Below are 13,297 nucleotides of genomic sequence, written 5' to 3'. Positions count from 1 at the left end.
TTGTAGGTGAAGACATTTGCGCTGCAAACCACAATTTATGGCAAGATGTGCAGGGTCAAAGGATTGTGAAAATGTTGTCATTAAGGGACACTAAGGGCAAATACCTGATTTCTCATATATAACAGAAATGTAAAAGTTCCTCACGTTCTAGAGACACTGCAGTATTTGTTGGGCTTTCAACCAACAGAGATTAATGTGCCATAAGTTACTTTATTTCCATTCCTTAGTGTTGGCACAGGCAAACAGCATTTTTCTTGTTTGAGACAGTGGGCATACCTGAAGATCTTACTGATTTTTCCACTCCATTAACCTCCATCATGACTGTTGCCTTTGAATCCCAAAGGGTGACATCGCTTCCACTAGCTAAAAGGCCCCTGAAATCGACCCCTGTATGACACAGAGGACCATTCAGAGGTGGAGGAATGCACTCCTGTTCCTGCTCCTCGCTTCATACCCTGGGGCACAGACCTACAGCTCTGCTGCTTCGAGCCCCCTCCCCAGATGCAAATCTAACTTCCACCCCTGTAAAACTGGACCATCACATTGTCTTTATATTGATTTATTTCTTTCTTCTTACTGAAGGGCACTAGGTTCTTTCACATTTAGTAAAGAAATGATCACGCTTAGAAAGTTCGCTCTGTTGTACAAACAAGATGAAGCTTTCTGAGCTCCCCAGTTCACTAAAATCATAAAATGCACTGTATGTGGATTCAAAATACAGCCATCCCGAGCATGGAGATGTGAAGGCCGCTAAATATAAAGATGCTCTATCTGGCAGATTTAGTTCCAGAGCCCAAAAGTGCTGGAAAATGGGAAAGTAGTCTGATAAATTATGTGAAAGTATATGCTTGTCTTGCTCTTATACTGTTCCCCATGCCTCTGCTACTGGTCTCTGTCAGAGAAACTGTGCCAGGACCTGCACAGTATGAACTGGTGATTCTTTTCACATATATTTTTATATACATACCATGTACTCCCGCTTATAACCACTTCCCAGTAATGCCGCCCGCTGTCAATGAACACATTGCCAGCTACTCCATAGCTCCCTTGGCTCGTGAATCGCTCTGGTGTGTGACTCTTTTTGGAGGACGTTTCATCACGTTCCACTGTCAAGTTATCATGAGACACTTTCAATTTTCTATGAGCAGATTTGGGGTCCAGTTTAAATGGCTGACCTAGAGACACAAAGATGGCAGAAGAATGGTTTGGCTTTGATTTTGAAAAGGATAGTGGATTAGCAAGCCTCTAAGAAGCCCACAGGATTACATAACCATATTAATCTCCCCCTTTGAAGCATGTTTGAGATAGATGAACCTATTCTGCTCCCTGCAATAGCTGGTTTTCATTGTCAGTTTACTGTCAATCTCATTGTGCACTAACTTCCCTGTGTAGATAATCCCTGAAAAGAGCCCTGCATAATCATCATGTCCATTATCTCTGACCTAGAGGTAACCTGACTACTCTAATTCTTCAATGTAATTGAAACCAATATACATGCTAATAAAGGTCTGAGGGTTGCTTTTTTCACAGCATATTAGATTTAGTATAAATTGCATTCTATTAATTCTGTAAGGATAAGGCTTCATAATGACATCTTCATCATTACTACAAAAAGTATGATTTCAAATCCCACAAAATGAGTTTGAAAATAAGAAGAAGCCCTAGCCTTGTCTGTTCATTCACTCACAGCTTTATTTATAACAAGGACAGTCAATAATTCAGGATCACTTTGGAAGGATGCCCATGTGGTGCTGGATACTGTACATTAAAAAGAAGGAAGTGAACTGTAAATTGGTCCGAATAATACGGTGTAAAAACATTACTGAGGCTGTTGCTCTTGGCAAGTATCTTCAGCTGTAGCACAAGGTTTGTGGACAATAACAGGAAGCTTTTTGGTAAACTGAACCCTGTAGATATATAAAGCCTGCCACAATTTTGACAGGCTTGCTCATTGTGTCAAAAAGCAGAACGACCATTTACCTCCACCAGGAGACAGCTAGGAGAACATGACTCCACAAGTGGTCCAGCAAAGCCCTTTTCCCTTCTCACTGTCTTTTGTATCAAGGGGAAAAAAATATAAGTGGAAGATTTGATGACATGCGCAGAAAATACAACTGAGCGTTCTCATGAAATCTGTATGAGGCACCGAAACATGCACTTCAAATAAAATGTAAATTGTTCAGTTACCTACTTTTGCAATGTGTATTTAGTTATGCATTATGACCAATTATAAGATAAACCCATTGGAAAGTATATGGGGCACATTTTATCTACTTTTTCTTATTGTTTGGTAGCAGTAAAATACCTACAGCCTGCTTCTCTAACTGGTTAGCAGACTTTGTGTTGCTGAAGCAGTATCTGAAGGATGTCCTTCTCTGCACTGGCTTGTATCTAGTCACATCATTTCTCACAGTCACCCAAGAGACTGCTCTCGTGCCACGCTGGGTCACAACGAGAGAAAAGGATAAAAGATTGCTGTTTTCAGATGGGACCTCTGTTTATGCATTTGCTTGTGTTACCAGGTTTAACAAGACATAGATTCTTGGTAGCAGATGTGGGGTTTGTAGGAGTAGATTTTACACAGAAGTCCTAGCCAGGTTAATAGCAGAAAGGAGAAAATCAGAAATGGGTACATGGCATTCCCTGCAGCCTCCTTCTTGCAACATTTGGTACTGCCCCTCTTTGAGCACCCTCCCCTACAATGATCAGGTTTCAGAGGGTGCACAAATCCCAGTGTTCTCTTTCCAGTGCTCAGAGCTGCCTGTGATGACTACGTGACTGAGGGATTGGCTGGGACACAAGAAGAAAAAGGCTGAAAACCAGTCTTAAAATTGCTATACTACATCTGCTAATAATTTGTCTAACCATTGTTTTTCTGAAGTGGGATCTCTGACTACTCTACCACCTTGCTGAACTCCATAAAAAACTGAGGGGGATGAAGCTAAGAAGTTTTCCAGTCTCCTAAGAAAGAGATCATTTTGGAGGATAAAATTAAACTAGCAATTATCTTATGAACACTGTACAAAAAAATAAAATGTTTTATTTCAAACATAAGAAAAGTTTTTGCTTTGTAGAGGAAAAAAGAATAGAGAGGAAATTAAAACAAAACCACAAAAGAGTATTTTCAATCATTTCACATGTGATGGCTGTGTTCCTAAATGGTATTTCCAGTGACCAAACTACAGATGCATCTCTCTAAAAAAAAAAAAAAAAGAAATATAAAAAAGGACTTTCTGTACTACTGAAGACTGGTAATCTTGAATTAAATTAAATAAGTGGCTTACATTGTGGGAAGAACTTTAAACAAGTGAAACTACTTTGTGCTCTTATATCTTCTAAAGATAAAACTTAAAAAGGCAGACAAGAAAGAAGAAGAATGTGTGCGTGCCGGATCTCACGTTACTCACTGTTTGTCTTGAGCTTGCCGGGCTCGCTGCTTCTGCTGCCTGCCTGATTAATGGCCTTAACAATGAAGATGTACTTAGTGCCACTCTGTAACCCGTGCACTGTGTAGTGGTTTTGTTTGATATTGGGAACAATCATCCAGCTGTCGGCTGAGTTGCATAAACCTGCAATTTAAGAGCACATCAGTCATAACATAACAGAGGAACATTTAGAGCACTCCCAAGCACCCAACAACCCATATGAATTTTACTTCTGTACCTTTTAAAGTGTTGTTACATTCACTGAGTTGCTACTTAATGCCACTAACTCATTTCATCAGCCCTCAGCCAAGGTACCTTTCAAGTTCTTGCTCCGTGAAGTCAACCAGAAAAAATGGCCATTTAAGAAACGTCTTGGTGGAGGCACAAGCAGTCTGAGATTTTTCATATCCCAGCACAAGGAATTCTTTATTGCTTAAGAACTAGAGGATTATGGAGATCCCATCAATCTACTGTTTGGATTAATGAACTCCATCTAAGCCTCAGAAAACTAACGAAAGCAGTAAAGCTAGGAGGACTGGGAGGCATGTTTGCTGACAGTCCCCAGGTATGCATTCCTCAGGGCCTGAACCAAATCATGGGAGGCCAAACAGGGTGGAGCATGGGCTTCAGAGAAAGGTTTGGCTCATACACTTCAAACTTTGCCAGGGTGTAATCTAAGCCAGTAAATCTGATGGATCCAACTTTTTGATTTATGCCCTCATGGTTAGATGACAGCTGGGAAAGAGCTGGATAATTTTCCAGTTACAAACTTTTTGGGGTACGTTTGATGCCTACTGCAGAAGTATAATATGCAGGAAATAAGTAAACTAAGAGAGGAGCAATATCATCTTCAAAACAGGAAAATACTCCATTAAGATGAATGTACTCACCTACATAAATTTTTCCTACTGTGATACAACTGCAGTGACAGTCAATCACCCATACTACTTACTGTATATTTTTGATAGCTCTCTTATTACAAATGTTTACATAAGTAACTAATTTAACATTCATTAAGTATATATATTCATAACATTTTATATAGTTGTACAACTAGAAAAAGATACATGCAGATGGAAGTGTATGCATACATGTACATATGTAAGGCTGGAAAACTTAAAAGAAAAATTCTTGACTGGATTAAGAACTTGACTTCTTGTTCTCTGCCTTTGCTGGGCATAGAACATGTTATGAAAGCTACTGTTATTAGAAAACAGCTTTCAGCTTTTAACTCATGTTTCACCAGCAAACCAGTAAGTAAGTACTAGTGAAGAGAATCTTTCAGGAGTCAGTATCAATTTCAGCTCTGCATATTAGGCAATACAAAACCTTTATGTAAAGTAGAACTTAAAAGGCTACGGGACACAAAACTCAAAAGAAAAAGAACTGTGACACAGGTTTACAGACTCATAGACAATTCATAACCATACTGGGAGATTCCTTCCTAATTTGGGATGTGCTTTTCCTAACAAAAGTTCATTAGAAACAGAACTCAACCCCCAAATATCAATCTAAGAATCGTGTAGTTTTTGTCTCAAAGTTCTCTGATATTACATATAACATCCTTGAGAGGCAGGCAGGTATTCATCCTGCTTTGCAAACAGGTAACTGAGGCACAGTTTCAGGTGTGACTCAGATCATCTCATCATCTAATGAAGAGCTGCAATGTCTAACCTATTTTTCTGGGCTCTGAGGCAGAAATGAGTAGGTTTTTTCACTTCTCCAGGTATAAATATCCCACCACAAGTGCCTCCCTTTTCTTGGCCACAGAGAAGGGCTAGGCAACTAGCATAGGTCAGATCTCTACCTTCAGGTATCTCAAACGAGATGAGATGAACCCCCTCCACCACACTGATTTGAAATCTGGAAGTCTAAGCCTGTGGCTGAATGCACACTTGGGTTGTGGCTTTTAGACCATGATTTACCAGAATATGAACAGTTCTTTGTTGCTGTTTCTTGGTGTAAAGTGGGAAAACAGAATTCTAGTATGTTCCTCATGCTCCAACCAGTGAACATCCTGACTCCTTGTAGCCTCCCTAAATATCAGCTACAAGGGGTTCAAACAGCATGCTGTATGTGGATAGAAGCAGCAAAGAAAAGCAACCTTGTGGCACTGTTTTTCTCAAGACTATTGAAAAACTAGGTCATACAAAGCAATCATCTGTCTACCTCGGAAAAAAAGAACTCAGTGTTATACCCCATGAAAACCCCAGTTGTGCCTAGCACTTGTAGTAAACTGCTTATAGCAACATCAGTCCACGTCTTGTTTCACTGAACCATACATACTGAACGATATTTATTTTTTTAGGCTGGGTGTGAATGGGTTTCCTAAGAGGAAGAAAGGAAATAAAAGTAGCAGTTTCCTGGCATAAAATATTTCACTGACTGCTCAGAGGATTCCTCATGTTTTCCCAGTAAAAATTTGCCACAGGTATTAAAGGCACACTTGCTCTGTAGCTGAACTGCCACATTGATTTTGCATTGAGACTATCACGTACCTGACTCATAGCTCCTCTTGCAAAGCGTTACATTAAAACAAAAGAAAATGAAGCACTGGATTTAGAGGGAGTCCAGCATGACCAAGGAATCCTTAATTCAGATGCCTCTGATGGGGCATTGAATACCATATAACAGTAAGTGGGATGGATCCAGACAATGGTCCTGGAAGTGTCTTCTCCTTCCACAAGCACACTTTGAAAGCAGAGGTCTGTGGTATGCATAGGCCATATATAAAAAAAACCCTTACACAGACACAGAAATGTACAGATTTTTGCTAAGTTATCTCAAAACTACATTTACATTAGTCACTACACCTCTCTAAAGGGCACATTTTCTAGGCTTGAATTACACATTTTATGATACCCTCCACAGGCTGATCACTCTGTAACGAAGCATAAAACTTGGATCTAAATAGGTATATGAAGGACTGTAAAGGTACAGTTGCAATGCTATTACTCTCTTCTCTAGTTTGTCCTCTCCTACTGTGCATGTGTTTATACATACAAAATACCCACTAATATGCAAGTACTCAGAGTAAATTATTATGTTATTAAATAATTCAGTTAACGGTTAATTTAGATTTCTATGTATAGAAGGCAGAGCCACAATAATTTTAGGTAGTGCTACATCTTGGCTTCTGCTTCTAGGGTTAATGTCGAAACAGTCACAGGCGGGTAAACATTCATTCCACCTGACCTTGACCAAAGATCAGAGTTCCTGAGTTAGGACGTTACTTACCCTAAACTCTACACAGTCAACTAAGAGAGTTGGTAACCCTCCTTTTGACCTGATTCTTGTTCTAAGGGAAGGCTCTATCCTCTTCGATGGCACAAGAAACCTTGGGTTTTTTTAATTTGACTTGCCAGTCTTGGTCATCCCAGACTACCGGTGTTCAATAAATGTCGGATGTGCAGTGACTGACTCCGTTACTTTGCTCAACAAACCTTGCTGTCCCAACAAGCTCAGCTCTTGCCTATGCACTAAGGGACTCAGTGACATGTCCACGTGCTTCCTGGCTGTGAGCTATCTGATAACAGGCTTTAACTTGAACTTTGATGCAAAAATCTTGGGAATGAAGTTTTGATGGTGTCAAACTACAAGTCCCAAATCCTTCAAAACAGAGAATAGTAACTAGTGGCAGACAAGTTAAGCTTTTAGGTATGAAAGGATATTTTTTCACTGCATTAAAAGAATTTGTCTCCAGGTATGCCCTGTCAGGACAGCCTTTCTTCTGTGAATGCAAAAGAAGATGATTAAGAAGGTTCAGGGAAATGAGCAAGCAGCCTGGTAACATGGGCATCCAAGGGTAGCATATGCCCTCTCAGCTCCCTGCCAGTGGCAACAGGTTAAGTGGAAAAGTAGACATCTTCTCCTCACTGGCACAGCAGCAGGAAGTAAGGGTCTCCTACTGTACCCACTCCTAACCCAAGCTATGTTCAGGTTTCTTGTTTCAAAAACCCAGGGCTTTTTACAGGGTTATGCAGGTGGTAAAACAATGTATTTCAAAACTGTAACGTACAAAAATGTAGAGAATTTAAATTACATCCTGGAATGGTGCAGTGAGCACAGTGATGGTCCATACAGGATGTGTGAGTTTTTGAAAACAAGTTTCTCAGACTCTGGAGGTAATAATTTGTAGAGCTATTTCCCTGGTGTTGGCCGTTGATGCACTTTGAAAAACAGATGGAAAAAATCCCAATGTGTAAATCCTCCTAAAATTTACACTGGTAGAAATTAATAAAATATATCTTCCTGAAAACTAGAAGAGAAGCACGAAAGCCATGGGAAGGTTATTTAATCTCTTGAGTATTTTAATTATTATAAAATGCTTTATTTAAATAAATTATTACCCGTTCAAATTAGTAGAACAAATACAGTAGGTGAAGGTAACAGATAGCTCTCCACTCCTACTCTGCATTCCCATGTGAAAGAAAATCATATACGCAGCATTTCTGCAAAACACATCACTTTTTTTAAGAAATGCACTCTTTTGATACTTTTCAAGAAGCAGAAGTTTTCTTGGTTTTATCCCAAATTTGCTTTTGTACCATTAAGATACTCACCAAAATCCTCTGTAGCAATCTGAAGATTAAAAGGAATATGTTTTTAATAAATTAAAATTTCCAGAAACAGACAAAAGTTAGAATATTCAAAAAGTAATTGGTGAATCATAAAGTCACTGTTTTTCATGGAAACTTGGGCTCCAAATTGTCTTAGATCCTTCAACAAAATTTTATTGTGTCTCATAGGAAGAGTAGCCATGTAACACTGAAAAAGTCCTGGCAGTATGCTGTACCCTTAATACAGTGCTTTTTAGTATTTAGCTGATAACTAACCTAAATTCCGCTTACTAGAAAAAAGAAAGTTATTTACTGCTTTTTGTCTTGAAGAGAGATGTGTTTTTCATGAAGACACCTTGTACCATGGCTAGTAAAACCCTAAACATTTAAATTATAACCTTCCTGAAGCACATTAAAGCAAATCTATGATGTTAAAAAAAGTGCATACTCAATAAATACTTGAAAATTTATTGAAATGGAATAATGAAATTATAACGCACGTTAACTAGCTAGTAACAAAGTCATTTTGAAAGCCTTTACAATATTCAGATTGCAGGTAATTAGCTGCCTCTCAGAAATGCAAATGTGTGAATGGTACACCTCTGAGAACAACTGCTTTAGTAAGAGCCTGCTTCATTTAAAGTTCTTATGCACAGAAGAGGGCTGCCAAACATTTAATAGCCAAGCAGTTTGGCCACATTTGGAAATAATCTTTCCTGTATGAAATAGGATTCAAAATGAAATACTCTATTTGGAGCTTTTCCATCAAATGTTAACTCTCCAATTTTTCAGTTAATAAAAAAGAATATAGTTGATTATGTTGGATAGAAAATACACTAGAAAAACATAGCATTTCTTATTTTTGTTACTGAATTCTTCGCAATCTTGGAATGATATATGCCTCTGGTGGGGGAAATGTACTGAGGAGTGGAAAGTGCAGTCAGTATGGCTATGTGGTTTTAAGAAATGGATTCCAAAAGAACAGTCTCCATTAGCACGGTAGGTGGGTATGTATGCAAAGTGATTCCTGTTGTCTCAGGGGAAAAACGCTTGTTGGTTTAATGTAGTACTCTAGCTACTCTCTTGTGACTCATTCATAGCTACAAAAACACAGAACTGAAGACTATGAACCTGCTTACATTACCTGCTACAGGCAACACACAATACCAATGGAAACTTTTTGGGATATGACAGAGAAATAAATTCTAAAAATAAAGATGTGCAACAGCACACAAATACCATAAATAGAAAGAAATTTGTGCTAAATGCTATTTCATTAAAGCAAGACAAAAAGAAAAAAAAAATCACTTAGTTTCAGTTCATCAGAACTTGAAGGCTGCTGCACCTGCTAATGCTACTCACAAAGAAAATAGCTCTCTGTGTTCAACCACACCACTAAGGTACACTCTGGTATTCTAGGGACAACCTTGGAAAGTCATTTATAAAAGTTGGGATATTAGATCCTTCTGCAGGACAAAGAATATAATCTAACGAAGTGAAGAAACATCCAGGCAGTGTTCTAAGCAAAAACAGGACGTTAGTGGGCAAATCTTCAGTACCAGTGGATGCTGTAACAAACTGGGAGAGTCTCACTTGTTGGAAGCATGGGCAGGTCTGTAGCAGTTAGATTTGGCATGAATATCTCCATTGGAGGTCTTCAAGTCTACTTTAAGTAATGAGATTAAAAACAGCTTTACAACATTTAGATAACTCTTATATACGCATGTATTTAATTTGGGTTAACTTTATAGCTTTCAATTAAATTGAAACTAACAACCAGTATATTTGTGTAAGAGCTAGCTGCATCAAAAAAGAGAAAAGAAAAGGGACACACACAACTGTTCTTTCATTTCTTTCTACTATCATTTAAGGTCTTTGGCAAGAAACAAAGTTTTTACAGCGCTACTCTGTTTTATCTTCAAACTCTTAATGACACCATTTTTGCAAAGTGATAAACTAGAAGTTCAGACTGCACACTGAGCACTTCATACTCTACGCAAAAATTACCATATTGCATCGCTGAGAGTAGAATAATAATACATGTTTTGCAGATCAAAGCTTTCACCTCCACATGGGAAACCTACAATACAGCCTAAAAATGAAATAACTTGTTATTTATTCACTGGTAAGAAAAGAGTAAAACCCCACCTCACAAAGGTGTGGAAATGGCATACCTTTCTGCTGCTATGTTCACACTTAGAGCCCATTACTGACGTGCATAAAGTTTTCTAGCATAAAGCATAAAAATGGGTTACTAAACAAGCAACGTCCTGAGTTATCACTAAGTCCTGCCTGCTTAATAGCAATTAATCAGGGAAGCTTTTCCTTCCTTATCTACCTTGCTTCGTTCATTCCAAATTACTATTAGATTTTTTTGTTATCCAGCTTGCTCAGATGTAGGAGCATGTGTTGAAGTTTACTTGGTCTTTCCAGCAGTCTTAATTTTTACACTGTGTTTTCTGAAATGAAGCTGTTTAGTGAAATACTAAATGGAGATTTTGGCAGAACATACATCAAATTATCAATAGCCCACCTTATTTTTTACTCAATCCTGAATATCATAATATAGTCACAGCATGCTACTTAAAAATGGTGTTAAAATGCCAGCACATGAATCCTCAGATATCCTTTCAGATGGCTTGGAAAACTAACTCCAGTTTAGTGGTGGAGAAAATGAGGTGCACACAGCAACAGAGTCAGTACAAGAGTCTGACTCAGTACTGAAACTTGGCATAGACCTTACCATTTTTCCACTGACATAAAGCACGTAAACATGTCCACAGCACTGACTTTCATCAAAGTATCTCAACAAATTTTGTAAGAAGAAAACCACTTCTGCACTGAATCAGAACAAAGCCTATGTAGCTCAGTGCATGGCTGGGCTATCTGGTGGTGGACAAAAGCAAAGAGTGGAGGAAGGTGTTAAGGAACAGGGAAAGCACACCACAGTCATTTCTTACCACACTCTCCCAGACCTCAACAGCTTTCAGCTCTGGGATTTCCTGAGCCAGAATGATGTCTCTGTGCTTCATTGTTCTCAGTGGATTTATTTTATTTTTTTGCATGAGCTGTCCAGTCATCTCTTGAACTCAAAACCACAACAACCTTCTGTGGCAATGAGTTCCCAATTTTAAACACATGTTGACCTAACAAACTTGACCTTTTGATTAATTTGGTTTGTTTCAGAATTCTTGTTTCATAAAGCAAGTATGTGTCAGCTAGTGGTATTCCCGTTAAACATATGGGTAACAGGAAGAACTTAAAAGACTTCTCCAAGTTCATAATCAATGATCATTATGCACTGAACCCAGAACTGTTGATTTCCTGACCAAAGATTAGATGCTATTTTTTTCTTGGAAAAATAGTTATTTAACAACAAAACGATCCAACGAATAATCAGTAAATTTGTTCACTAAGGAAACTCACAGATTCAAGCAGAGACTGTATTTAATAGAAAATGTGCTACAATACGAAATATAAAGCAATAACTGTTAATGCCATTATAAGCTGAACAAGGTTACCATATTAATTGTTGTTCCACTGATGTTTGCTGCCTTAGCTACCAGTGCACTGAGCCCTATGCTTTGTAGCCCTGAAGGCAGTAAAAATCAGAGGGAAGGACCTAAATCTGTATTTCTGACAGGGGTCCAGTTGTCAAGGTTACCTGAATGACAATGGGGCTGCGGTTCTAACTAACGACCAGTTCAACACAGGCTCCCAAGAGCCTGACTAGCCCAGACAACAGAACTGAGCTCTTTGTCCATGCTACATCTGCAACAAGGGGCCTAGGATGCCGGAGACAAGCCCTGTTAACGTGGACAATACTTGTGCCGTTGGGAATATGTGCTGGTTTTACCCTTCGAAAGCTCCTGCTGCATGGCACTCCCAGAAAAGGCACAAGAAATTTTAAATTAGTTAATTCTGAATTTTAAAACCTTTTGAATAGTTATTGGTTTGGATTTAAAATTTCGACTTTAAATCTTCCTAGAAAATATTTTTCCTTTTGTTCTTGACAGATAAGTACATTTATATTTAAAGACACTTGGTTTACAGAGAAACCATAAGGCAACAGAACTAGAAAAGGGAAGGTTTATACTTACTAACAACATTAGCTTGTCCAGTGAAGATGGTGTACTGCAGCTCGTAAGAGACCACACTGAACTCATCATCTGACGTCCAGTGGACAGTAATGGTATCATAAGAAGCTGTACAGAGCTCTTCGCGAATAGTGGGCGGGTTGGGAGCTGTGAGATAGAACACAGGAGGTTTACTGACACCATCAGTGAAATATTTCCCTTCTTACCTAAGATTAGGGGATGTATCTGATGTGTGAGTTTGTATCTATACCATCCAACAGACTTTTTAACAACTTTTTGCTAATTCAGCATTAACTTCGATGACCAATAAATTGTTGCAAAGGAAATCTTACTATCAATATAACCACCTAGGAAACCCAGATTTTGAAAATATTTTGTATTAAAGCAGCTTTAGTTTCAGATGCCTTAGCACAAGTGATGTGTTGTGGGTCACCTTAAACAGTGGTTAAATGGGTACAACTGACATGTTACTTTTTCTAGGATTGTTCTGACCGTCACACCAAAATTATCAACGTTTCATTGATGCACACATCAAGAGGGAGAGTCAACACTCCTCACTGTTGACTTGATGCAGTGTTTGCCTAGCCTGTCTTACCAGAAGAGATTGGCATAAGAGGCATTTATAATTCTGGGAAAGCCTCCAAACATTTGTGCTTTCATGCCCAATCTTCTCCTCTCTCCAAATTTTTGTTTCCTAGCTATCCATTCTAATATAGATGCATACAATTTCTATTGGGTATATAACAGCCTTAAAGATGTCTTATCATAACATCATGACTGTGTGACTATTACAACCTAATCTTCAATGTCATTGCTGATTAAATAATTCTAGAAAAGAATTCAAACACTTCAATAAAAAGCTGTCCCTCTTTCGTTTTTTTTAAATCAACAAGCAAGATGTCTGTCTAGCAAGCTATACATTCTTCTCTGGTATTAACACACAACTTTGTTTTAAAGACCTATTTAAAGAAGTGAAATTTGAAGTAAACAGGTCTAAATTGTCTTTGTATTCTTTAAAAAGCCAAACACCTAAATAAGAAGCAAATGGGTCTGTCTTTGAAAGATTGGTGGGCCTTCCTGCATGCTTGCCTAGGCGGGAGCTTCGTTCCTCATCATCTTCCTTACAAGCTACCATCATGCAAAAGAACTCCCAAATCCTTGTGCTTAATAGTGTTCCTCTCTGATGTCACAAAGTGAGGGAGGAGGGCACTCAAGC

At 38.5% G+C, this 13,297-nt stretch overlaps 1 protein-coding gene across 7 annotated transcripts in view; it reads right to left on the bottom strand.

Annotated features, from left to right (window-relative positions):
• The window catches only part of MID1 (midline 1), a 353,212-nt gene that overhangs the window by 27,978 nt on the left and 311,937 nt on the right, over window positions 1–13,297 (bottom strand). For all 7 annotated transcript variants that reach the window (XM_080376926.1, XM_080376924.1, XM_080376930.1 and 4 more), the window contains 3 exons: window positions 12,085–12,228; window positions 3,408–3,569; window positions 968–1,175 (listed from right to left, as the gene is read on the bottom strand). In XM_080376926.1, coding sequence (XP_080233052.1) covers window positions 968–1,175; window positions 3,408–3,569; window positions 12,085–12,228 — 514 coding nt within the window. The remainder of the gene's footprint in view (window positions 1–967; window positions 1,176–3,407; window positions 3,570–12,084; window positions 12,229–13,297) is intronic.

Source organism: Falco punctatus (assembly GCF_963210335.1).
Source record: "Falco punctatus genome assembly, chromosome: 2".
In the NCBI taxonomy this organism is placed as follows: domain Eukaryota; kingdom Metazoa; phylum Chordata; class Aves; order Falconiformes; family Falconidae; genus Falco; species Falco punctatus.
This window is presented reverse-complemented; position numbering and strand designations above follow the sequence as displayed.